Below are 27823 nucleotides of genomic sequence, written 5' to 3' on the forward strand. Positions count from 1 at the left end.
CATGACAAACTGCTAATATCAATTCATTTCCATTTTAGGTCCAACCATGAAATTAAAGCGGCAAACTGTTGTTGAGAAGTACAAAGATGAAATTGATTCCTTTTACAAAAAATAAAGTCAGCCGTCCAGTATTGCTCTTCAAGCTCCAATAGAACAGAAACACGCATTCTGTAGAATATGTAAGACCATCTTTCCAAGGAAGCTGTTTGAAGACCACCACCATTTTGAAGAGGAGCACCAGATACTAACAAGAGCACGTTTTGGGTTCCACTTCTAAATGCCAATTAGGCTACAGAAGCCAGAGAGAAGCACGCACCCCAGAATCAGTGTTGGAAGTGGTCCAGAGGGTCGTCTAGTTGAGCCCCCTGCAATGCAGCAATCTCAACTAAAGCATCCATGACAGATGGCCAGCCGATCAATCCAATATTCATTCCAGTGAATATAGATTTTCATTCCGTTATTGATAGGGATGGACCAATCTGCCAGTTGTGATTTCTCATTTTCAGTCCAATCTTAAATAGGATTTGCAACTTTTCAACATCAGTTTGTTTCTTTAAAGAAAGCATTCACTAAAATTCACCATCATTTTAGTGTGCATTTCTCCAAATACACAAATCTCTCTTCTGCCTTGGTCAGACCACACCTGGAATACTGTGTCCAATTCTGGGCACCACAATTTAGGAATACTGACAAGCTGGAACATGTGCAGAGGAGGGCAACCAAGATGATCAAAGGTCTGGAAACCAAGCCTTATGAGGAACGGTTGAGAGAGCTGGGTATGTTTATCTTGGAAAAGAGGAGACAAAGAGAAGAAATGATAGCCATTTAAAAATATCTCAAGGGCTGTCACATGGAAGATGGAACAAGCTTGTTTATTCCTGCTCCAGAGGGTAGAACGCAAACAGTGGCTTCAAGTTACAAAAAAGGAGATTCTGACTGAATATCAGGAAGAACTTTCTGGTGAGAACTGACAGTGGAACAGACTCCCTTGGGAGGTGGTGGCCTCTCCTTCCTTGGAGGTTTTCAAGCAGAGGCTGGATGGCCATCTGTCAGGGATGCTTTAGTTTAGATTCCTGCATTGTATGGGGTTGGACTAGACAGTCCTCGGCTTCCCTTCCAACCCTACAATTTTGATTCTTTACTGTCACAATCAGTGAGTAGGATTCTCCTAATATACATATTTTGTATGCGGTTTTCCTAAGTATAATACATTTTGACATTAATTTTGACCAATATATGTAGTTTTATGCACACTTTCCTATAAGATATATACCTCTGGTTGGAGATCTGCACTGCAAAATTCAGAGAAGTATAATTTCGAAAGTTAGCTGCGTTTTTGTTTCCTGCATTGTTTTGGGACACGCTAATTTGGTCTGGTCACATTAAAATGTGAACTAAGCTAAATTTTTTCATCTTTATTTATAGCTTTTGGAAACAATTCAGATTCAAACACTATTTCTGTTGAAAACATAACCATATTTTTTAAAGTTATGTTTTCTAGCAAATGAAGTTAAACATACTAATTTGTACTAAATGCCACAGGACTGCTTTCATTGAATGGGTGCTGGTTGTATTTTTGTCAGCTGAATAACAAATTAAAATAAAATTATGTAGATCAGACTACAGAATTCAAGTTTTGCAACAAATGAAAAACAGGCATTGGCACAAGATGTAACTATGAGTTAAATCAAAGGTCTTTTAACCCAATCTTACAAGTTAAGGCTTTTTCTGGCCCTGGCGAATCCAGGTCTCTCTTAACTGAAGATATGAACCAAGCACCTTCTGAATGCAAAGGTTAAAAACACCTCTTGAATTTATGCTGATTCATTGTAGTAGCAAAGAACATGACAACACAAAACATATTCCTTATGTTCCTTAAAAGGACTTATTTCCAAATCAACATGTAGGATTGCATTGTTTGTGTTGAGGCAAGAGCAGGGATAGGGAACCCCTGTGGAGAACTAGCCAAGGATATTTTTACTGCACACCCATAATAATAATAATAATAATAATAATTTATTATTTGTACCCTGCCCATCTGGCTGGGTTTCCCCAGCCACTCTGGGCGGTTTCCATAGAAACCAAAAACACACTAAAATCACAGATTAAAAACTTCCCTGAACAGGGCTGCCTTAAGATGTCTTCTGAATGTCAGGTAGTTATTTATCGCTTTGACATCTGATGGGAGGGCTTTCCACAGGGCGGGCGCCACTACCGAGAAGGCCCTCTGCCTAGTTCCCTGTAGCTTTGCTTCTCGCAATGAGGGAACCGCCAGAAGGCCCTCGGCGCTGGACCTCAAGGTCCGGGCAGAACGATGGGGGTGGAGACGCTCCTTCAGGTATACTGGGCCGAGGCCGTTTAGGGCTTTAAAGGTCAACACCAGCACTTTGAATTGTGCTCGGAAACGTACTGGGAGCCAATGTAGGTCTTTCAAGACCGGTGTTATGTGGTCTTGGCGGCCGCCCCCAGTCACCAGTCTAGCTGTTGCATTCTGGATTAGTTGTAGTTTCTGAGTCACCTTCAAAGGTAGCCCCACGTAGAGTGCATTGCAGTAGTCCAAGCGGGAGATAACCAGAGCATACACCACTCTGGCGAGACAGTCCGCGGGCAGGTAGGGTCTCAGCCTGCGTACCAGGTGGAGTTGGTAAACAGCTGCCCTGGACACAGAATTGACCTGCGCCTCCATGGACAGCTGTGAGTCCAAAATGGTCCTTCAGGGGCACAGTTACCATATTCAGGACCAGGGAGTCCTCCACACCTCCCCCCCCTGTCCCCCCAAAACAGTACTTCTGTCTTGTGAACTTCAATCAATTGAACTTCAATCCATTAGCCGCCATCCATCCTCCAATTGCCTCCAGGCACTCACACAGGACCTTCACCGCCTTCACTGGTTCTGATTTGAAAGAGAGGTAGAGCTGGGTATCATCTGCATATTGATGGACACCCAGTCCAAACCCCCTGATGATCTCTCCTAGCGGCTTCATATAGATGTTAAAAAGCATGAGGGAGAGGACGGAACCCTGAAGCACCCCACAAGTGAGGGCCCAGGGGTCTGAACACTCATCCCCCCCCCCCCACTTTCTGAACACGGCCCAGGAGGAAGGAGCGGAACCACTGTATAACAGTGCCCCCAGCTCCCAGCCCCTCTAGACGGTCCAGATGGATGTTATGGTCGATTGTATCAAAGGCCGCTGAGAGATCCAGCAGAACTAGGAAACAACTCTCGCCTTTGTCCCTAGCTCGCCGGAGATCATCAACCAGCGCGACCAAGGCATTTTCAGTCCCATGATGAGGCCTGAATCCCGATTGAAAGGGATCCAAATGGTCCGCATCCTCCAGGCGTGCCTGGAGTTGTTCAGCAACCACGCGCTCAATCACCTTGCCCAAGAATGGAAGATTTGAGACTGGGCGATAGTTGGCCATACTGGCCGGGTCTAAAGATGGTTTTTTAAGAAGCGGTTTAATGACCGCCTCTTTCAGCGGATCTGGGAATGTTCCCTCACAGAGGGAAGCATTCACCACCCCGCAGAGCCCATCGCCCAGCCCTTCCCGGCTTGCTTTTATTAGCCAGGATGGGCAAGGATCAAGGAGACAGGTGGTTGGTTTCACGCGTCCAAGCAGCCTGTCCACATCCTCGGGGGTAACGGATTGAAATTGACCAGATAGAGCTCTAGCACTCTCCCGCCCCGGCCCTGCTCCCACGGTGGTATCTAGCTCCTTCCGAATATGAGTGATTTTATCTGCAAAAAACTTTGCAAAATCGTTGCAGGAGATCTTGGGGTCTTTACAAGGCCCCGGTGGTAAAGGTGGTTCTGTTAAATTGCGGACCACCTGAAAGAGTCTCCTGCTACTATTTTCTGCAGATGCAATAGAGGCGGTGAAGAAAGTCTTCTTCGCCGTCGCTATCGCCACTTGGTAGGCTCGAAGCTGAGCTCTAACATGTGTCCGGTCAGATTCGGAGTGAGTTTTCTGCCACCGACGCTCTAGCCGTCTCAACAATTGTTTCATCGCCCTCAGCTCCGAAGAAAACCACGGGGCTGTCCGGGCTCCATGCAATCGGAGAGGGCGCTTTGGAGCCAGACAGTCGATAGCCCTGGTTAACTCCGCATTCCAGCGGGCCACCAGGGAATCAGCTGAAAGGCCATCAACATGGGATAAAGCATCCCCTACCACTCTCTGGAAACCATTTGGATCCATTAAGTGGTGGGGGCGGACCATCCAAATTGGTCCCACCTCCCTGCAGAGGGGAAGGGTCGCGGAGAAGTCCAGTTGCACGAGGAAGTAATCTGACCATGGCACTACTTTTGTTTCTTTTACTTAGTGTCAGATCACCCACGTCACTAGAGGTGAACACCAGGTCTAAGGCATGTCCATGACTATGAGTTGGGCCAAACTTACAACAACACGATTTGTGCTCGTGATGCTGTCAGAGCAGTGGCATGCTGGCCTACCAATTCTGGGATGTTGCAGAATACACCCGCCATAAAACTGTGGAGAGGCCACTCAACTACAGTCAAACCTCGGTTCCCAAAAGCCTGTTTTGGAACGTTTCGGCTCCCAAATGCTGAAAACCTGGAAGTGTTCCAGTTTTCAAACTTTTTTGGAAACCTAACATATGACATGGCTTCCGCTTGAGTACAGGAAGCTTCTGCAGCCAATGGGAAGCCACGCTTCATTTGTTGAACATTTTGGAAGCCGAACGGGCTTCCAGAACGGATTACATTCAACAACTAGGTTTGACTGTACCTCTTTCTTCACCTCTACCACTGGCCATGCCTGGAAGCAAGACTTTGGGGAGATGGGAAAGGAAGCCTAGGTCAGCTTTCATCAACCTGTTGTCCTCCAACTTTTTTGGGGACTATTAAAGTTGTAGTCCAATAATTCTGGATCGTGCTCTAGGTTCAGGAAGGCTGGTGCACAATTGTTTTTTAGATTATGCAGCAGGCAACATTGATGTGGAGATGTTGCCTGTGGTACATTTTTTTGAATTATAAATTACACACTTCAAAGGAGCAACATGGCCATGTTACTTTGGGGCACTTATTTGCCCATCAAAAGGCTTTAAAACTGATTAACCAATCCATCCTCTGCTACACTATGAATGAAAACCAGTAGATTCTGGACTGAGGACATTGCAACATTTATTGCTTAACACCTCAGGCACCTGAAATGCATTTCTTCACACCAACACTATTTAGCACATTATATATTTTTAATGAGCCAGTTGTATGTTACTTGCAAAAGCTACTAAGGGGACTAATTTTTGCCTTCCAGTTTAAAGAAGATGTACTCAGAGCTGCCTTTTCCAGAAGAGCCAATATGGACTTCCACAGAGGGACATGAGCTCTCTGAAGGCTGGATTATTCAAAGCACTTAAAACTAGTCACCTAATTAAGAACCAAAACAAAGGCAGCATATCTTGGGGGGAGGGACTTTATTTTTTCCTTGCTTTGTGTGCGAATGGTAGCCTCAGTACAATCCAAGAGACAGACAGAAGCAGCAAAAATATAACACACACAGATCAAGCAAGAGCTCTGTTTCCCAAGTTCTTTGAGAAGCCCATCTTAATACACAATATTGAAAGGTACCTCTCAGTGCAGAAGCAAAACACAAAAAAGACAAGTTCCCAAGGCCTCACTCTCATCCCTACTTCTGGCTGTGCAGATACTACATGGAAACTGGCAAGGCAAAGCAATCCTGCACGACGGCTTTAATGTGTGGGAGAAAAAGCCAGACTGGTGGCACCAGCCAGCTGCAGGCCCAGCCACAGTTCTCCTATTCCTCTTGGATAGAGACACAATGGAGAGAATCTGGCATGGGACTTCTAGAAGATCAAAAGGTTTGTAACATTCATGCCCATAACAAAACGTGCAAGGGGCATGTTATGAACTTGCAGCAAGAGTTGTTGCAAAATACAGCATCCCTGAAAAGTTCTCTTCCTTTGCCCCTCGATAACATCTGCTCAACACAATCTACGCACAATGATGCTGTAAGATTGCCCACCCATTTTCCCACTTCATCTGTTGTTGCTCTGGGAAGGCACAGCTCAGGGGTACAGCATCATGCACTTTAGTGTTACCAAATGTCACCAGGAGGTGCAAAGCTGCTGTTTCAAGCAGCAGCTATGAGCCACGCACCATTATCTCCTGGCCTGGATTAACTATAAAATCTCTCCATCTGATTGGCTCAAAAAAATTAATGACCAAGCAGCCTATTTAACGGTAAACTGAAGATATGTATATATATATATATATATATATATATATATATATATATATATATAATTGAGCACAATACAAAAGCCATTACATACATACAGTAGTAACTGTAAATTATACATTTGGTATCCCATCTAGACAGGAAAGCATTAAACATTCCCTTCACAATCTGTAGCCGACAAAATCAAGTTGCGTAACTAATCTTCATTGAGGAATGCTAGAGCAAGTAATGTGCAGAGAAGACTAAAAAGGAGTAGTCATTTTTACTTTTAACACTTTCCCTTCAGTCCCAGAAGGATAGAAATACCTTGCATTTTATATATAACAGCTCAATCCCATGTTTCCACAGTTACAAGTCTTTATTTATGCTTCTGAAGGACAGATTCCAGGAGTACCTCTGTATAGCAAGCTTTCTTATTCTTTGCTTTAGAAAAATATATTGTGCTATTTTAAGGCTGCGCCACCTCCTGCATTCCTAATGGATAACAAACCAAGCCTCCTTCAAAGTTGTAGTGATAAAATCAGACTTTTGCATACATCAAGTGTTTCTGAAAAAGCAGGAGGACTCAAAATGGAAGGTTGCCAATTGCGTGCAATATGAGCTAAAAAAAAGGAATTTGACTTTACAAAAACGTGTCTGACATGTAATAAATAAAAATAAGCACTTGGAAAAAGTCCACCAGAAGCAGGCATAAGAAGAATCGCACCCATTTGGGCTGAATTTATTTAGCAGAGAGGCTCTCCGTCTAACAGTTTGCTTTCCTCAAGAGAAAGGCAAACAAAATGGAAATGAATTGCAGACAGCTAACACGTTTTAGTAACAGCTTCCATCAGGGGCAACTGAAACCAACAAGCTATGGAGATGCTTTATTCCATCGCCCTTACTCTGCGACAGATCTCTGCTGTGAACTCTGAACACTTTGAGTTACCTCCCAAATCTTTGGTCAAGACCTGAAAAGAAAGATGGAAAAAGATGGTGAAGAAGAATGGACACTTTAAACGCTTCAGTTTAATGAAATGTAATTAGCTAACTACAGCCACATAGTCTTTTCCAGGATCAGGACACATAGTGTGGTGTTGTCCTTCTGTGCCCAAAGTTAGAAGACTTGTGCTAGTTCTTGATTAAGGGAAGGTTTTCCAAACCATCATCTCAAAGGCTGGACATTTTGCAAAGTGGTGCCCAACTCAACTGGATGGACATCAAGTGTTTTGTGCTCAGCAGGGCCAAGTGCCAGTTGCTCCATCTGACTGTGTCCTCTCCATAATTACTGTGACAAGTCTGGGTTGAGCCAAGAAAGGCAATGGATTGAACCTGGGATCTTCTGCTTGTATAGCAGGTGCTATAGTATCCCCCCGTGTGCCACCTGTATGAATTTTGAGTGCCAAAGGCACTCTGAACGTCTAATCAAAATCTTATTCAGCACCTATATGCTCACTTAACACATAGCGCTGGGATGATAAGAAAGCTCTCCGTTTTCACCGCTGCTCAATTCAATCATAAGAAACCAATCTAGTTCACCCAGAAGAGAATCTACCTACCCTGCAGGTAGAGATAAGCACTCCTTTCTCCTCTTTGCAGAGCACACATGCTTGTTGCTGGATACAAACAGCTAAATATTGTCTCCCAACTAAATGCCAACCTCCAGTTAACAGATAATGCTAGCAGCACTGTTTATAAGCTACAAGCTAAAGCAAATACTGAGATACAAATTGGAGCTGGTGGCGCTATAGACCTAGTAGAGTTTTCGTGTATGTGCTGCAAAAGAGAGCATTTATAGACCTGGTAGAAGAGAGTGGGAGACTTGTTCAGTGTCAGTGGAACTGGACAACAGAAAATTCTTCCAACCTGGCATAGCGTGTGCTCTAGTCCTAGCTGAATCACATTCTGTAGAAACTGGACTGCAAGATCGCCAGTGATAGGTGAACCCTGACAAGGCATACCTTTCCATCTTTGATGGTATCAAAACAGGCATCTTCTATTTTCGTGGCGTATTCTTGCATTCCCATGTGTCGCAGCATCATCACTGCACTCAATAGAAGTGCTGTTGGGTTTGCCAAGTCCTTTCCAGCAATATCTGGAGCTGTTCCATGAACCTATGAAAATAAAGAATGCTGACCTGATTCTTTGGCTAAAACTAAAGCATTGATTCAGTGGATTATCTTGCACCAGCAGTGGAAAGTTGGTGCTTTTTACAAAGCCTGTCTATTATCACATGTCAACTGCTGCCAAGGTAAGTGGTGATGCTGGTAGTGGCAGATGCAGCTGGCCTCTGTGCTACACCAGTGTGCGACCAAGATTCTAAGCAATTTCCCAAGAGTGAATGCTAGTCAACATAAAAACCAAACCAAACCAAACCAAACACTACATCCTTGTTTGGAAGAACAACAAACTCAGCTGTATATTGAATAATATTTCCGTATGAGAAGTGAATTTGAACTCCTAATTCTACCTAATTCTTCCAAGGCAGCTTAAATGCTGCCTTGGAAGAGCCTCTTTTCAAAATATTGCTACGTTCAGTAATTCTTATTTGACAAAAATTGTATACCCTTTGATTGTAAAAAAATAAAATAAAAAACCTCTTAGTGTTTTACACAAATATAGACTAAAACATTAAATTGGTTTAAAAAAAGCATTTAGAAATATTCCAAACAATTGCTAGAAAGAAACAAAATAGTTGCAACTTCTACATATCTGGGTAGGCTTGTCTAAACAAAAATGTTTTCCTCTGGCATTAAAAAGAGTACAGTGAAGGCGCCTGCTTGATGTCAACAGGCGGGGAGTTCCAAAGCGTGCGGGTTGCCAGACTTGCAGATCTATTTCTTACAAGTGAGGAACAAGCATGATGCAGCACCTGAATAGACTGAAGCAGTTGAGTGGCCATATATGGGACAAGGCAATCCTGCAAACAAACATATCCTACCCTGTTATGCAGTTATACCTCTGTGAACATCCACCTTGTCTAGCATCCATTCCGTCGGACATCTGTGGCAAACCTGAAAGTACTGGAACAGGTTACTTCCGGGTTTGCCAATCGCGCATGCACAGAAGCACTAAATCGCGCTTTGTGTGCGTGCACAGAGGCGGCACTTTGCCCTATGTCCTTTCTGGCTAGCGGCCAGGACTCCAGAACGGATCCCGGACACAAAACAAGGTACAACTGTATAGCATTAGTAACCCTTTGAACCTGGCTTGGCAGCAAATGGGCAGGTAGTGCAGATCTCTGAGCAGAGGTGTCACCTGCTGACAGGTTCTCCCTTCAGCGAGCAACCATGCTGCAGTGTTCTGCACTAACTGCAGCTTCTGGACTGAGTGCAAGGGAAGCCCCCCTCAGAGCGCACTGCAGAAATCTAGTCCTGAAGTCAAGCTTCTTTGTTACATGCACTTGAACAGACCTGTTATGAACTTATTAAAACCCCGCAGAGAGAGGCATTTGCTTTTCCAGAAAGCAATTATGTCAAAAATCAGAGTTATTTCAGAATAGGAATCTTACTGATTCAAAGATTGCGACTCCATTGGCACCAATGTTTCCACTTGGTGTTACTCCAAGACCTCCAATCAATCCTGCACACAAATCACTGGAAGGAAAATGCAAACACACAATAAATATTTGAGTTGGTATATTTAGGCTCTTTAAATTATTATATACTTGCAGTGGGAAGTTCGGGGAAAAGGGGAGCTAAAAAGCAGAGCTAGTGGAAAACAGATGATCTTCACAAGGACCTAAAACACAAAAGGAGTGTTTGGTAGCAGAGTGCAGTCACGCACAGCCTGTTTACTGGGTGCAAATAGGAGCAGGCCAGTGCAAAGCATGGCTTGAGGAATGGAGGAGGCCAGACAAACTTAGAAAGCTGCAGCACAGGAAGACCCAGAGAAGCTGTGAGCAAGTGATGCACTCTGATGGACTTTTTAGGTATCCCAAAACCATTCCTCCAATCAGAAGTACAGGGTGGCCAACAACACAGACTTAAATGAATAGAACATACAATTAAAAAACAACAACACAAAATCAGTGGTGACAAATAACTATAATCACCTCTGAAAAATCAATTCCAATCGTGGTCCAAAAACCTGGACAAATGAGATGTCTTTAGTCTTCATTTAATACGTTTTTATTGTGGGTGTGAACTGGATGTCGGCTGGAAAAGTTTTATAAGCAGGGCATCACCACAGAGAATGCCACCTCATGACATTGTCCTGACAACTCCAACAGATGGGATGAGTAAGGCATCTCCTGCAGATTGTTACGCAGGCATCAGTTGGCACTGGGGAAGACACCCAAGTTACTGGGTCCCAAGTGGTTTAGGGCTTTACATGTAAAACAGCAAGACCCTGAATTGGGCTCACAGCTGACCAGCAGCCAGTGCAGTGCTTTAAGAAATGGAGGGATGTGGTCCTTCCCTGCTGGCCAGCAGCATTCTGCACCAGCTGCAGCTTCCAGAACATCGTGAAGCTTAGCCCTGAGCACAACACATTTCAGAAGTCTACCCAGGATATAACTAGTGTGTGTCTGAGAGGCCAGGCTATTCTGATCCAGGAAGAGCTGCAGCTGGCAAACCAGGTGGAGCAAGGCACACGTGCCCCTTGGGCATCTCCAGTGGGCACTTTCTGAGTCAACATGCTTCAAGTTCCGTTTTATGCAGCAGGCCAAAATTGGCTTCTGCAAGAAATAAGGCCTAGTTTTATGGCTGCTTTTCAGAGATTTGTTCATTATTTGCACACCACTTTGAGAGCTTGTGTTGAAGAGCAGTTTATAATCATCTTATAAATAAATACGTACATAAAATCCTTCACACTAGCTCAAGTCTCCTTACCTAAGGATGTCACCATACAAGTTTGGCATTACAAGGACATCAAACTGAGATGGATCCTGCACCATCTAAGGGACAAGAAATAAGCTGCTGTTTTTAGGAGGAAAATAGCAACTATGAAGCACCTTAATCATGAGTTTACTATATACTCACATTCAGACACACAGTGTCGAGATACATTTCATTAAACTTAATGTCTTTACAGTTTTCTGCTGCTTCCCTGCATTTTTTCAGGAACAACCCGTCAGACATTCGCCTGTGCATCAAGGGGAAAAAAGCCGCATTTTAGAGTCCTGGATGTGCGTACCAGATTAATGCTGCATTCAGACATGGGGGAGGGGACAGTAGTAGAGAGGGAAAGCACCTGTCGACGGCAACTATAGTGTAACATGCCGGGCGTTTAGTTTGAGTTCAGAAGCAAATATCCATGTTTCAAAGGTAATATTCCTTTCTAATCTTAAGCAATTCACAAATTTTAAGAGAATGAGAAAGATGGAAAGTTATTTTTATGCTCTCTGCCCTAAAAGCAGAAATTGTATTTCTCAGGGAAAATTTATAACCTCCCTTTCCTCCTAGATGCTTAAGGGAGCAAACGTGTGTTTTGTTCTCCCAATAAACCTGTGGAGCAGGTGAGGCTGAGACTGGCACAAGGTCTCCCAGTAGCTTCATGGATGAACGGGGATCGGAACACTCTCAGTCACTAAATTACACAGAGACCTTACAAGCTATTGTTATATTTGATACTGTTCTCTTGAATGGTCACAGAGATCTATACACATAATGATGCGCGCACACACCCCTCTGGAAGCCAGCGAGGTCAAAACGTTTCTCTTCTTTTTGGCTGTGCTCAGTATATATTATAGTAGACAAGTCCACGGAAGAGCACGAAAGGTCAAAACATATATGACCAGCCAAGAGAGATTTTTCACTTGCCGCTGTAGCTGATCCGCTAGGGTGGCTGGCAAGGGCCCTCCAGATATACAAGGGAAGGTCTCTTTCATGCCACCCAGGGACAATGCTGTGGTACTATTTGAGTCAGGATTGTTCAGTGACCGTAACATGATGTAAACTCTTCAGAGCAAGGATGGCTAAGCTGTGGCCCTCCAGATAATGCTGGACTTCAACTCCCATCAGTCCTAGCCAGCAAGACCAACGACGAAGAAAACGGTAGTCCAAGATCACCAAGAGAGACACAGGTGAGCCATTGCTGCTTTGGCCATGGTATCAAGTGGCCTTCAAAACTGTGTTTAAGATACATAAATACAAACTGTCTATATCCTCACCCATCATAAAATTTTCAAAGCAAGGTATTTAACCATAGACTATTAAAAAAAGAAGTCTGTGGTAAAACTGAAAAGTTGCTCTGCCTTCCTTGTTCAGGAGCATCGTGATTCCAAGTTATGGAGACAAGGGAAGTGGGCACACTCAGCTATAAATAATACAGCAACACTGTATTGTACCAAACGTTTGGCAAAAATTTCTTTTTTCCCCCTAGGTGCAGATTTGAATACAAATTCGATTACAGTATTCATGCAGCAGCATCAGGTTTAGGTTATTCTCAGTTACAGTTTTAGACAAATGTTGCAAAATTTAATTGTGCTATCCTGGATTACTGAAACATCCTTATTAATACAAAATTAGCTTTTTTCTATGCAAAACCTTTTTTTAGTTAAGGCTTACTTTCATAATTACCTCTAGTATGCACCATCTGCCAAAAACAGGAAAAAGAGGTGAATTATTTTCATCTAATAAACATACTGGGCTATGGGGAAAAAGGTTTTCTAACCGAATGGAATTTAGGAGGGAAGGTTTCTAAACAAGAGTGCTATTCTTACATTCTAATATAGAGCAGACTAAACTGGGGAGAGAGAGAAACAGGAGCCCTTCTGATGGCCCCAGTGGAAGATGAGAACCTGGCTGTTATTTATTTAGAGCATTTTTATCCCTCTCTTGAGCCAAAAAAGGCTCTTCAATGCGATCAGAAATTAAGAACGTAAGAAGTGCCTGAGGGCTCAGGGCAAAGGGGGCTCATCTAGTCCAGCCTCCTGTTTTCACAGGGGCCAGCCAGATGCCCCCATGGGAAACCAGCAAGTGGGATCAGGGGCACACGAGCCCCTTCCCCTCCTGGGGTTTCCAGCAACCACTATTCAACCGCATTAATGTCTCAGATAATGGAGGGAGAGCATAGCCATTGTGGCTAATAGCCAGTCCCAGCCTTTGCCTCCACGAATTTGTCTAATCCTCTTTTAAAGCCACCAGACTCTGCCCAACACCATTCCCAGACATGCACACAACTCCGTACTCAGCTTCTGGATGTGGGGAGGCTGGGAGCAGCAGGTTATCTTCCCACTCTCCTCCGTGGTTTTGACGGAGAGAGTGGCTAATAATTTCATAAACACGTGAAGAACTATTTTTTCGTGAGTTAACATATAAACTGGTTTTTTTTTAAAGTAGAGCAAGGGAATGGAGTTTAAACTTTGACAAAGGCCTGACTGCCAAAAGAAGGCTCCATCAAATGTATGGCATCCTCTTCCGGCAGCAAACCGACACACGCTTGTCCCTTAAAAAAAGCAGCATGACTTTTGCACATTAGAACTGGGTTACCATCATGGTCACGTACATAATGTTTGCTTTGTGCACAGCTGTAACTTTGCTTCTTTGATTATTTCTGGCATACTCAAAGGCAAAATCAGCAATGCGTTTGCTGGCATCTTCTGTGATGAGCTTGATACTCTGTACAACACCATCAACAATCTGAAAGACACAAAACGGTTACACGGGTAGTCAAAAGCAGACTCCTAAGAAAGTAATTCTGTATAGGTCCGGCAGGGCTGGGCTGGTGAATCATCCAGGCCTAATGCAGAATACTGCATTAGAAAATTCTACAGCAGTTAAGGAAGCTAATTTGTTCAAGTGCTTTCTAGCTTCTGGCTGCATTCTGCACTCATACCACGTGCTCGATTCCGCTGTATTCCCCTTCTGTGTTCTCTCGTATTGTGACTATGTCGACATCTGTGTAAGGGGTTTTGTAGCCTTCAATCGATACACAAGGGCGGACGTTTGCATAAAGGTCAAATGTTTTACGAAGCAGCAGGTTCATTGATGGGTGGCCAGCAGCTATGGGTGTTTTCAAAGGGCCTGAAACAGACAAAAGGAATGGACGAGGTACAATTGTCAAACCACGGCCTGCTCCTTAGCAACAGCATTCCTCCCCGCCACTCCAGAGTTAAACCCTCTGGGAGGAGGGGACGTTCTCCCTCCCTTGTTGCCAGGCTCTTGCTACAACTTGCCATGGCATACTGCTCAGCACTAAGCAGAATTTTACACAATGGGTGTCACGGATGATTGGTGGGTGCTAGAAGAGATAAGAGCCCGGGACTCCAGCCAGCTTTACAGGATTTATTAGGCCCATTTTACTATTTACACCACAGAGCTCTCAGAGCACGTCCGGCTCTTTCGGGATCAGTTGCCGAGACTGACCCCTCCTTTCGTTTTCTCCAGCATAACCATTTCTGGAGCCCTCCCCTCTTCCTTTCTCTTTTACGTGAAGAGCTACACCCCAGAAATTGCTCCCCCCTCCCTGATTCATTGCTTCCTGACAACCCTTCGTCATCCTCCCCCTATGATGAGGTGCAGCTGCTTATGATCAGAGGCTTATCTCTGTATTTCCCCAGCATTTCCCCCTTCTCAGCCCCCAGTTCCCTGACAATGGGGATATATTCTGCAGGAAAGTTGCCTTATTTCAAAAGGCAAGAATGATTTCAAACTTTTGGAATCTGCTGAAGGAAAACCTGTAAGAGAAGCGGCTGTGTGGGGATCAGGCAGGTCAGACTTCCCTGACACGGCACTGCCAGAGATGACAGAAGTGTTAGTCCAAAACATTTGGAGGTCACTAGATTATAAATCATTGCCATTTTTATTCTGTTTGGCAAAAAAAAAAAGGCTCCCAGACCAGCTTAAAAATATCACTGACAATACAGTCCCTGTCCTCGGGCCCACAATCCAAGAGATGCAACTCAAAAGGAAAAGGGACTGGGAGGGAGAAGGGGGGAAAGCAGGCCTTAATTCTTAGTAATGGAGACTTTGCAGCAGGAACAGAAAATTTTGGAGAGGAGTCAGAGATTGTTGGTTCTTCAGGAGAGGCAACGGAAAGGTCCTGCAGCCCCAGATCTTCCTCTCCTTCGGGAAACTGCACAGGAACCTGCTTCAAAGAAGGCCACAGTTTGTCTATTGTCTAGCATTGTATACAATAGCAAATAGCAGATCTGCAGGATTTCAGGATGAGCTCTTCTCTGTCACCTGCTGTGTTTCTTTTAAACAGAGCTGCAAAGAATTACTTTGGACCTTCAGCACGCACAGGATGCACTCCACCACTGAGCTATGTTACCTTTACAGTTAGCATAACACAGAAAATTCAGCATCAGAATTGAGAAAATATTTGGAGGCAATTTTGGGGAGAAGTATGCATGAAAATGTACGCAAGCAGAAGTAGGTAGAATATTTATTTAGGACTCCCCTCTATTTCTGGGAATGGAATGGGGCTGGGGCGGGCAGAGGCTGGGTTAGGTGTTGCTAGACTACAAGCCCTATCATCTCTGGACTTTGGGCCATACTTGCTGGACCTGATGGAAGTGGTTCCTCAGCCGTTATGTGAAGGGCTACAGGTTCCCTTCCCCAGTCATCACTCTGGACTAGAGATAGGAAGGTCTGGGAAAAAACCAGAAAAATTTGGGGGGAAACCAGGTTTCCCCCGGTTTTTCCCAAAGCCATTTTTTTTCGGAAAATTTGAAAAAAAAGTAGTTTGATATAGTTTGAATATTCCATACACTATTCTCCCCCTGCCCATTTTTCCTGAAAAAAAATGGCTTTGGAAAAAACCTGAAAAAATTGCCCCATTTCCCCCCCCCAGGCCTTCCAGCACCCCCCCCCCCCTTTGGAGCTCCCTGCCGACTGACACCAGGCAGGTTCTCTCACTGTACTCTCTCCGGCAACTGCTCAAAACATTTTCATTAGGGCAGCCCATCTGAACACGTGGAAGCTGCATGCGATTTACTTCCTTTTAACCATTGCTGATCTTCTGAATACTCTTAAATACCTGCTTTTAACTGTGTTTTATCAATCATTTTAATCTTCTGTTGTACATTTTTGTAAACTGTTTAGAAAGCTCTCTTACCATCATGCGGTTTATAATATATAATGACAAATTCAATTCAAAAACACACACACTCCTTTTCCTTTCAAACAGAGTTTGAGCCTTAGTGCAACATACTATTCAGTAACTGGATGTTGGTTCCATCTGGGCCTGGCATGCAAAAAATCTTCCTTATGCTTTGCCCCAGATGGAAAGGCCTGGGGGGGGGGAATCGGAATTTTTTTTTGGGGGGGACAGCCCCCCCCTTTTGAAGTCCATGAGAAAAATGACAAAGAAGGAATGATGGCAGTAGTTCAGAAAATGAGATAGAATAAAATGACTGTATATCTTGTGTCTCCCCCCCCCTTCTTTTTAAAGCAGTACTCAAAGGGTAGACCTCCTATGGAGTTTAAATATTGAGGTGGACCTTAACTTTATTTGCTGTTGGTGCTAAGAGGCAAATCTGATTGTTTTTTATGTTTATGGTTTCTTGCCTTTTTTGTTGCTTTTGAGGGAAAGGGGGTGGCTACCTGTTTTATTGCAAGCAAATACTTTTATCTACAATGTGTTTCATGCAATTTGTAACACTGAACTTCTTTTCAATTTTTCCAAAATGTCAATTATTTCTGGGGAAAAACAGGGGGGAAACGTTTTTTCCTTATGGCTTCAAAATTTCCAGAAACTTCACACCTCTACTCTGGACCTTCACACCCATCAAAAATTAGGCTTAGGGAATGTTTCTCATGACACTTCCTATACATACTGGGGGAAAGAAGGGGAGCTTGACATGAACAGAACAAATTGTATGTTAGATTTGTGGATCTTGTTTGCTCCAGGAGATCAGAGTTCATGGGGTTTTCCCATTTATCAACAACTCTTTGAAGGAGGTTAGGTTGAGTGATAATGATGGGCTCTGGCTAGAGGTCACCTAGTGAGCTTCATGGCTGAATAGGGATTTAGCCACAGGTTTCTCCAGCTGAAGTCCACTTTCTACTACACAACACTGGCTGCCCCATATGTAAGCGAGCTGAGTCATTAAGCACCAGTAGAAGGAAACTCTGAATGTTCTTCTGTATGCGGATGATGCCGCACTTCTTGCCAGATCCCCTATTGGACTGAGGAGAATGTTGCAAGCTCTACATGAATACTGTGATCAGCATGAGCTCCAACCCAACTATGCTAAGACCAAGATCATGGTCTTCTCTGCCCGACCGAGAATCCATCGATGGTCGATGAACGGGATCCCCCTAGAGCAGGTTAACTGCTTCAAATATCTGGGACAAGTAATACGGGCAAATAGGTCTTTTCTGGCCCATAGAGACTATATAACAACTAATGCATCTAAAGCAGCCATCCAGATTAGATCTCTATATGCTAAGAATCAGGCTCAATCAGTGAAGATAGCTTTGAGACTCTTTCAAATGAAAGTCCTCCCCCTTCTTTTGGTGGGCATCTCTTTAGGCTCCCGTAGGGATTTTTTGAAACTGGATTCTATTCAAACGCGATTCCTTAGAGCCATCCTTAGGATTCCCCCCTCGGTAGCGGGTGCGGTTATGAGATTAGAGGTTGGCTGGCAAGCTCTACGGTACGTGGCCTTGAAGACGAAGCTCTGGCTATGGCTCAAGCTTTGTTTTAAACCAGTGGGTATTGCCCCCTTGATATTGAGGGACGATTTCCAATCATCATGGGAAAGGGAGGTCATTAATGAGGTTCAATCCTGCGGATTGTCTCACCTTTACTTTGAGTCTATGACGTATAATCAAGCTAGAGCTGTGATCTCCCGGAGACTGAGTGACATTGCCAGGCAAGAGGACATAGCCCAGGTAAAACCAGGGATGGTCCTAGGGGACCAGATTTACCGGACCATACCAGCCCCCTACCTTGCAGAAATCTACTATGTGGAATACCGCAGACTTTTTACAGCGGCTAGATTAAATGTCCTTGACTCTGTGATATTGTGGGGAAGGTACAGGGGAGTACCATACGCCCAGAGAACCTGTCATTGTGCCATGGGTGTGGTTGAGTCCACCGAACACATTCTCGACTTGTCCTTCTTATGCAGAGCTTAGACAAAATTTTATAGACCCACTTTTATGTCAATTTAGCTTCCTACCCGGAGAAAACCAGGTTTTACACTTGCTGAATAATGTCACTAGAGCTATACCTTCCTTGGTGGCCAAATTTCTTTTTTTAGCTTTTAAGCGTCGTAAGACTATAATTGACTGTATTGATATGGGGCTATCGGTTTAGCCCATTTTAGTGTTGGCTAAGTTTTAAAAATCTTTTTCGATGTTTTAACTGTGTACTGACAAATGTTCCTTTTTTCTGACTGACGGTCGAATAAAAGGCTGATGATGGTAGAAGGAAACACTTTTGAGGTTGTTATTTTCATAGTGAAGGGTTCGTATTATTCTGGTGTCTTACAAGAAGACTTACATGGAGTTCAAATGCAATGTTTGAAGAATATATACAAGTTGTCCTTGAGAGGCTGCAATCCTACTCGCACAACCTGGGGGTAAGCCCCACTGAATAGTCAGACTTACTTCTGAGTAAACACACAACTAGGGTGCTCTGTGCACTTTACAGAGCTGGAGAACATGACATGCTGCAACAACACCATTTCTCCAATAATGATGCTTCTGTCCTTAGACACAAACTATTTACGGCTTTGTGGGCTTATAGAATAAGGAAGTTCAGAACATTACTAAGAAATTTATTTGTATAGAGCAAAACTCTGTACAAAATTAAACACAGGTTTGTTCAGTAAAGATGCGCCTTTTTTTCTTTCTTTCTCTCCCCCCCCCCCCGTCAACAGGAACCTCCAACATACCTTTCAGTCCTATTTTGTTCTTGTCCATGGATTCTTTGGCATCTTGAGGTATTGTCCATTTGCCTCCTGGCCCTTGTATTGCTGTCACGTTTCTCTCTTCAAACTGAACAGGTGCCTAAAAACAATTGTTTCACATTATCTTCTGATCTGTTTTGGGGGGAAATGATCAATTGCCAAAGGGACTTTGTCAAAACACACCCTGAAAAAGAGACACACCCTGCAAAAGAGAAAACACAGCCAGTGTTTTCAGGTTGGATAATGGGAAATATTTACACAGGAATACAAGCTAGCAGGAAGGATGAAAGTATTATTATGAGCTGCTGTTTCTGGATATTGTGGGCTCATGGGAGTATAAGTGGGTGATAAGAGGAAACACCATCAAGCAAGTTAAGTGGTTTAAATATCTAGGCGTTTATTTTCATTTTAAGGCTGGCTGGGTAGCTCAGAGAATCCGCCATTAATGCTGCTAAAAGCAGTGCGTCAGTGATCACTCGTTTCTATTATTCCAAAGGGAACCAGTATGTTCCAGCAGTCCTGAGGGTGTTCAATGCTAGATTAAGCACACAACTACCATATGGGATAAATGCCTTCAATCAGGCTACTGAAAGACTTCAGTTTTCCTTTGAAAAAAAATTGGTGTACCAAATCGTGTCCCCTACGCTGCCCAATGCCTAGAAACAAACCAATGCCTTTTAGTAACAAAAGCCTGGCTGCTAACATTCAAGTTCTGGTTGCAGCTGCATTTTAGAAATGAACCTAACAGTCTGGTTACAGACATGTTAGCTGAATAAGCAACCGTCATGATGGTTGAGAGGAATTGAGAAGAAAATTAAGCAGACACCCTGTACTCCTTACCGGAAAATTCTGCATTTCAGACAATTAAATACAGATTGTTAGACAACACATTTCACGAACTTAGTAGCCAAATCAGGAATAGTGTCTGTGTAAGTCTGGGGATGACGCGAGGCAGACAGCCAATGGTGACTTACCTTTTCCACTTGACCAACCCAAATCAACGCAGGGCAAGGTGGATAAAAATCAATGGTATTATTATTATTATTTTAAAAAAATAAATCGGATTTTAAAAATTTAAATTGGATTTTTATAATAAAATGTTTTTGGAGGGAACATCTTTCTAAATATAAGGTAAAGGTAAAGGTACCCCTGCCCGTACGGGCCAGTCTTGACAGACTCTAGGGTTGTGCGCTCATCTCACTCTAGAGGCCGGGAGCCAGCGCTGTCCGCAGACACTTCCGGGTCACGTGGCCAGCGTGACGAAGCTGCTCCGGCGAACTGGCACCAGAGCAGCACATGGAACGCCGTTTACCTTCCCGCTATAAAGCGGTACCTATTTATCTACTTGCACTTAAGGGTGCTTTCGAACTGCTAGGTAGACAGGAGCTGGGACCGAACGACGGGAGCTCACCCCGCCGCGGGGATTCGAACCGCCGACCATGCGATCGGCAAGTCCTAGGCACTGAGGTTTTACCCACAGTGCCACCCACGTCCCTCTTTCTAAATATAGCTTTCTATATAGTTACATTATAGTAATTTTTGATATAACTGTAAAAACTACTCTGAAAATTTATTATTCCAAAAATGAAACCTTCATCTGGTTGTAAATATTAAGATTATACCAGCAAGAATGCGTCTTCCTGTAAAAAAATAAAATTAAATCAAGTCTTACTGACCAGTGATTTAAATCAAGTCTTACTGACCAGTGATTTAAATCAAGTCTTACTGACTAGTGATTTAAATCAAATCCACCCTTATGCAGAGTGTACATCCTAGTCAGACTGAACGTGCTACCTTTGGCAATACTACAGAGGAGACTCTAGAAAATGCCATTTGCAGAATGCCATTTGCCCCTGTGGACAAAGGCAAATAGAAACCATCGCATATGTTCTTTTGTCCTGTCCCTGGCATCAGACAATTCTATCTAAGTTTATTATTCAGTTGGTTGCTAGTAGGGAGTGGCATTCAGACAAATGTTAGGTAGCTTCCTTATGCTTACTCAGGTTGGGGATAAGATGCAGATAGCAGCCAGGTTTCTGAAACATGCTATGAGGATTTGTGAATGTTATACAACATTATCATAAGTGTTAGTTGCAGGTTTTGATGAGCAATTTTATTGTACTGAACCCTACAGGAATCTTGCATATATGTCAATTAATGTTTGAGAATTTGAGCATGAGTGGGTTCATGTCAGCAAAGTTGAAAATTTTCTGGTGGATTTTTTACCCATTTTTAGAAATTCATTGTATTTTAGAAAATTGGTAAAATAATAAAATGAAACATTGCAAGTTGAATTAGGGAACAGGAAGGGACAAAATGTTGGCCTTCATTCGGTCTTCATTGCCTTCATTCCCTACCCCTTTAGGTCTAAGTGACTGGATTCTAATTTACAAAGTATTTTCACCAAATACACTCTAGTGATTCCCGATCCCATGCCCCACCTACTTCCACTACTATTGGCTATAGGGTGGAGTGGGGACTTCTTAGGTCTTTACTAAAACTAAGTGGTCTTTACTAAAGGCAAGTCAAATAAGCAAATCAAATCAGGTCTCCAACATCTTAGGGTAGGGATAGGAAACTTTTGACTCTCCCTGTGTTGCTGGATCCCTACTCACATCAGCATGGCCATTGCTTAGGAATGACTGAGGGGAGTTGTAGTCAGGCGGTCCATGGAGGAGCAAAAGAAATGTTTCCCAAAACACACTGGAACTAAATAACATCTCTGGTTCTGAGAGGTTTTGTTAGACAATGTTCACAAGGGCTTGGAACAAATCCAAGACTTCTGATATAGCAGTAGACTAATCTAAATTTAAGTGTTCCAGTTGGTGGAGTCTCTCTCACCTTTCTTAGATGACAGTCACCTGGGGAATATCCTTTTTTGCAAGCAGCTTATGTGACTCGGCTTGGAGCTCTCATTTGATTACAAGGATAGCCTATCACATCAAAGTCTCCTGCTGTTATGCGCAGAGTCACCACAGCCAAGGCATTTGTTGCTCTGAAAGCTACTGCTCTATCCTAAAAAGAAAAACAACGGTCCCCAAACAAGCAGATCGCTTCTCAAAGCAAGAGACCCTTGCTCTTTTGAACCTCTCCTTCAACTGAACTTTCATTAACTTATACCAAAAGTGAACAAATCCCAATGGTGTCCAACTGAACCTAAGACATGCAGTCAAAGAGTAACTTACTTTAGCAGCTGCGAAAATCTCCACGACAGCAGCAGATATTTCTGGTCCAATGCCATCTCCTGGGATCAAAGTTACTGTCTGAACCTAGATGTTAAAAAAAAAAAAAAAAGCCACCACATACCATGATTAAACACAGATTGACAGAAATCTGTATGCCACTTGGGGCTTGCATGGTTTTAAGTTTCTTCTTCTTTTTATTCTAACAGAAATAGAAAGAGCAAGAGCAACCCTCTCAAGCAGCAACTGGCAGAGAAGCAACAACAGTGCATACTAAGCTTTCAGAACAGCATCGCTACACAGCAAGGCACACGACTGAAAATAAAGTGGAATATGATACTCAGATGAAAGTGACAGTTCTGCTTGCCTGAGATTTATTCGTTTAACGCTAATCCTTTTACAGTTACACAAGTTACAATCCTCCAGATTTCCTCATTCTCCACTGACACATGGTTATTTCAGCATTACCACTGTCAGCCAATAATTTTTTGAAGTTCTCTTTGCCTATGAAACACTAAATGCTACTATGAGGGTTCCCTTACTCCCCATCAAGATGTACATGTGAGATATTTTAATATGGGTACCATATTCTTCGCTCTATGGGACGCACCGGACGATAAGACGCACCTAGTTTGGGGGGGAGGAAACAGGAAGAAAAAAATTCTGAACCCCAGAAGCCAGAACAGCAAGAGGGATCTGGCTTCTGGGATAGCCTCTTGCTGTGCTGGCTTCAGGGACAGCCTGTGAAGTCTCCGCAGGGTGAAGGCACCCCGCTGCCCTGTGGAGGCTTTGCGCAGCTAACCCCAAGCTAGAACAGCGAGACGGAGCGCGCAGCGCTCTGTCTCTCTGTTCTGGCTTTGGGCTTAGCCGCACAGCCTGCATTCGCTCCGTAAGACGCACACACATTTCCCCTTACTTTTTAGAAGGGAAAAGGTGCGTCTTATAGAGCGAAAAATACAGTACCTAAAGTGTGAATGTGACAAACACTTGGGAGGGAACCAAGGAGGATCACCAGGCACTGTCGTTATATCGCTTTAGGTTCCTTTCTTCAGGCCTCTGGCTTTTAACTATCTATGGTCTTCTTGCAGAGGTGGGATGTTTGAATTTTATTTTTTTTAAGTCTTTTAGACTTCTTAAATTGCTGGTTTTAAATGTATGTATGTGTTTGCTTTTTGCTTTAAATATTGTAAGTCACTTTGAGCTGCCATCTCAAAAAACTGGATAATAAATGAATTAAGATAGACTACAGTTCCTTGATGAACTGCATAATGTCTCCAATTTATTCAGTTTTCAAGATCCTACTCCTGCTGATTTTTATTATTATTGCATATGCATCAAGTATATACATCAAGCATATGTTTGCAGCAAAGTTAAAAACAAAATAAACATGCTCAAAATAAAGTCATGGACAAGCTTGAAGAAATATGGAAGATTGGCAAAAGGCAACTCACACTATGCTAATAGAAGCATATGTGACAACTGTAATTAAGCACTATAAAAATCGTTGAAATAAACCAATGAAACAGTTCTGAATATCATCACTGTTGAGGAATCATTCTAAAATAATTAAGGATTTAAGCTGCAGAGAAATCTACTCTAGATAGCAAAAATGAATAGGTCTACTGCCTGCAGGGGAAAATATTCAAAACAATGGTGCCAAAGATAAGAAGGTTCTCAACTGTCTGTCCTCCACCGCTTTGAAATTTTCCAACCGAGAAGCATTAAATACAAACTATTATTTTCTTTGTAGACTTAGACTCGTGATAAAAACCAAGGCTTGGGTTGGGATTTGGTTTTTTGCCACTATTCAACAGGGTTTCCTCCAAATGTGTGACCACACAGAGATCTATTTAGTCAAGTTAGACTGAAATGTGGTACTGCACTGAAGTGTATTGGAACAGAATTAGGCTACACTGGCAGAGAAATTCCACAAGCTTGGTTTTATCTTGGTATTTAGCACTTTTATTGAGAAGCTTCTCAAAAAGAAAAGAAAAAGTTATACTATTATACTCACAGAACTACCAAAACTTCTGGTCACCTGTTTTTGGCCTTTGAAAGCCCCTAGTAGACGAAAGACCTGTAGAAATGTAACAAAAGCAGAAATGCCAATATGTTACACAATCCGGGCAATTAAAAAAATAATAATTCAGTATGGCTATATTCTAAGTCAGCAGTGAAAAGACTTTTACAGTGGTACCTCGGTTTACGAACTTAATCCGTTCCGGAAGTCCGTTCTTAAACAAAAACAGCTCTTAAACCTAGGCACGTTTTCCCCAATGAGGCGTTCTGCCACCGGTGCCCTTCCATCGATGGGATTTGGTTCCTAGACCAAGGTAAAGTTCTCAAAACAAGACACTATTTCCGGTTTTACAGAGTTTGAAAATCAACTAGTTCTTAAAGCAGATTGCTCTAAAACCGAGGTACCGCTGCACTTCATAAAATGGTTTGCATGTATGATTGCAATGAACCTATTATAAGATGGCCTACAAGAAAAGAAAGAACTTTTTATATTACAAGAGTTCCTAACTGTGATTTCCCCCCTGATCTCATAGGTGTCAAAGAAGATGAGAAATTGACTGGAGCAAACTGCAGGAGGATTGCTGTTGATGAAGTTTTCCACTCCTGAAGCCCAATGTCTCCTTCCTTTCAAGAGTCAAGTGGGTACTCATCTACATATACATCTCTCTTTTCTCAACACAACCATAATTGCAAATACAATTCCATAAGTACTCTTGAAATTGTGATGAGGAAAGCTTATTGCATCCACAACAATCACATCAAATACAGAGTGTGTTGCAGTGATGTGCTACAGAGAGCTGCAATATGAAGTAGCATGAAAATCTGCAAAACATATTTAACTAGACACTATGGAAAGACATGATTTGCACCATATGCAGCAACAGACCTACAATGTCACCTCTTACATATCTGATAGAATACCATCACTACATATTCTGAGATTGAAAGATGCTGCAGTATGACCAGCCAAATTCACCAGCTCCAAAAGAGAAGTCAGAGTAGAATATCAATTTTTACCAAGCCCATTCTTTTTGTATCACTTCAGCAAGCCAGAAAATTGTCAAGATTACTTGAGGACAAGAGGCCATGTCACATTTAATCTTGACAAGCACAAGTAGCAACATGCTCCACTGACCCTGCATAATCCAAGCGCTCAACCATTCTCCCTAATGGACAAGACCAGCGCAGGAAAAGCCTCTTCACCCATTTGAGGAAAGGACAGCCAACATAATGTTCCATAGTAGTCTGGAATACGACACGTTTGTTGCCACACCTGGCTGGGTGCATACACAGATCACAGTAACTATCACATTTGCTCAAACCTGATTCGGAAACATTCAATTCCCACAGCCCAAACTGCCCTCTCTCCTGTTTTCCTCCCCATCTGGCAGGAACCAGTATGACCTATAGACGACAACTGGCAGGCTAGATTTTGGCAGCAAGCAGAGTGTTTTCCCTCATGGAGCAAAGTGTTCTCACCCCTTCTTCAGATTTAGGATTCACACTGCTGCAACCACAGGATAGCTCTGTATGGGAATAAGCCTCAAAGTTCAAGTCACACACTCAGCTGCAAAGCTTATTAACAAACTCTGACCATCTCTCATGGGCATTTTTGCACCAGCACTTTGGACTTTTCTTCTCTTTGCATGATAGTGAGCATCATACAGAGAAAACAGGGGTGATGAAGCATCTGGAACTGTCACATCGCTCTTTAGTAACACAGCTCCTTTGACATATTCAGCAAAAGCAATCTTCTGCTGATAAAGGATGCAAAGCCATGACAATAAACAGAATATCCCCTTCACAAAAGTGCTTCTGAGCTCGACAGGGAAGACTCCACAAAGTAACCAAACACTTTTAAGTGCATTGCCAGTCTACTCAACTCACTCTTTCACAGAGTTGCTGCAATTATTTTAAAATTTGAATACTATTGCTAACACACTTCAAGCCCTTGGGAAAGAGCAACAAAGGCATTTTAATTAGAAGAAAGCAAGCCAATTAAGTGTGTGAGGAAATCCAATGGAATAATACCTCCAATAAAGGATGGGATGAAAACGGGCTGAAGCTTAGATTTGAGGGAAAAAATACTATCAGTCACTTAAAAAACCAAAATATACCAAGAAAGATGACTGCCATCCCTCCCCTTTCCAGTCATTTATCCACATGTGAATGAGAGGTGAAGGAAATTTACTCAGAGGTTTTATCCGTGACTCTCTTCCCACACTAACAAAATAGTACAATAACACCACTGAGTTGCCTTCCAAACCTGCTTCTGAGCATCCCAGAGGTACCTGGTTGGGCACTGTGTGAAACAGAAACTAGCCCAGAATCCTGTTTACATATTTATCACATTTATATATCACCTTTCCTTCCAAGGAGCTCAAGGTGCAGTACATGGTTCTCCCTCCCAAATTTTATCTTCACAACCCTGTGAGGGAGGCTGGGCCAAGAGACAGGCCCAAGGTCACCCAGTGAGTTTCATGGCTAAGGATTTGAACTCTGGTCCCTCCAGGGTCAGAGTCCAACCCTTCACCACTGGGCCAGCTCACAGATGCCCCGAGGAGAAGCTCCCGTGGCCTCTCTTCCGCTTCAAGAGCGCTTCCTCCTTCGCCCCCTTCCTCCGTTACTTGCCCTTTCCTTCCTTCACTTTCCTGTCGTGATTCAACTGCCATGAACAAAATGCAGCAACACGTGGTTATGAGCACCCAACAATCACCAATGACCAATTAATAGCAATCAACAAATGTCCTTTGTGGGCCATTCGGGGTGGGAAGCTGCCGGGTCAAGCAAAGCCCAGCGCCGGCGCCACGGGGCGGGCAGCCAGCGGGCCCAGCGGGCGGAGCGGGGAGAAGAGCCGCCCGGGGCCCCGAGGGCTCCTTCCAGGGGGGGGGCCGGGAAGGTCACGCAAGGTCACGCGAGAGGGAGGGGCGCCGGGCGGGGCGGCCTGAGGGACAGAAGAAGCCTCGGCCTCGCGCCAGCCCCTCTCGCCTCACCTTCGGCGCCCACCAGGCCATGGCGGAGGCGGCGGCGGCTCCTTCTCCTCTTCCGGCTCCTTCCCTTCGAGGCGCCTCTTTCGCTCCGCGACGACAGAAGAAGCTGCGGCCTCCTCGACGGCCTCTGCCCGCTCAACCTCGCGCTCGCCGGCGCGGCGCGGCCAATCGGAGCCGCCGCCTGCCCCGGATGTGGCAGCTGGTTGGCCGGGAGCCGCCGGGCAAGGCGGGGCTTCTGGCGGGCACGCCTCCGCGCTTCCTCACTGGCGGCGTGGGGCGGGGCGGGGCCACCGGGCGACGGACTCCGCCCACTCGCCTCGGCCCGCTAGGGGGCGCTGCGGGCGAGGTGGGGGGGGGCGCTCCGCCCGTTCCCTCCCGGGAGCGCCAGGAGATCCCTGCTGGAGCAGCCGGCCAATGGGCTTGCCTTGCTTTATTTCTAGAGTATTATTTTTTACATACCGTACTCTTGGTTGAAAGCGCAGCGGAGGAGGCAGCCGCCTCTGGTTTCTCTCGCTGAGGAGGGAATGTCTTCTAACCTCAGCATGCTTGTAGTGTGCACGTGAGAATCATCTAACAAACAAAGGCCTCCGAAATATTGTTTTCATCACTTGCAAATGTAGTTGACAGAT

General features: G+C 43.9%; 2 protein-coding genes across 6 annotated transcripts in view; one reads left to right on the forward strand and one right to left on the reverse strand.

Moving 5' to 3' along the window:
* ACSBG1 (acyl-CoA synthetase bubblegum family member 1) overlaps positions 1-1620 on the forward strand; it is a 34763-nt gene extending 33143 nt beyond the window's left edge. For all 4 annotated transcript variants that reach the window (XM_083412788.1, XM_083412787.1, XM_083412789.1 and 1 more), the window contains one exon: positions 39-1620. In XM_083412788.1, the coding sequence (XP_083268914.1) occupies positions 39-115 (77 nt within the window). In that variant the 3' untranslated portion in view covers positions 116-1620. The remainder of the gene's footprint in view (positions 1-38) is intronic.
* Positions 1621-5417: 3797 nt separating this feature from the next.
* On the reverse strand, positions 5418-27477 carry IDH3A (isocitrate dehydrogenase (NAD(+)) 3 catalytic subunit alpha). 2 transcript variants are annotated; one of them, XM_083412825.1, is made up of 11 exons: positions 27198-27477; positions 24200-24262; positions 22189-22272; positions 18989-19103; positions 13978-14165; positions 13648-13781; positions 11181-11283; positions 11031-11095; positions 9710-9794; positions 8160-8312; positions 5418-7169 (listed from the first exon to the last, which is right to left on the reverse strand). In XM_083412825.1, the coding sequence occupies exons 1-11, from the start codon at positions 27216-27218 to the stop codon at positions 7086-7088; spliced, it is 1095 nt and encodes a 364-aa protein (XP_083268951.1). In that variant the 5' UTR covers positions 27219-27477; the 3' UTR covers positions 5418-7085. The 2 variants fall into 2 exon arrangements, with proteins under 2 accessions (XP_083268951.1, XP_083268952.1); XM_083412826.1 differs by having other exon boundaries at positions 24224-24262; positions 27198-27362.
* Between the last annotated feature and the right edge of the window lie 346 nt (positions 27478-27823).

This window comes from Podarcis tiliguerta (assembly GCF_965153285.1).
Source record: "Podarcis tiliguerta genome assembly, chromosome: 14".
Taxonomy (NCBI): domain Eukaryota; kingdom Metazoa; phylum Chordata; class Lepidosauria; order Squamata; family Lacertidae; genus Podarcis; species Podarcis tiliguerta.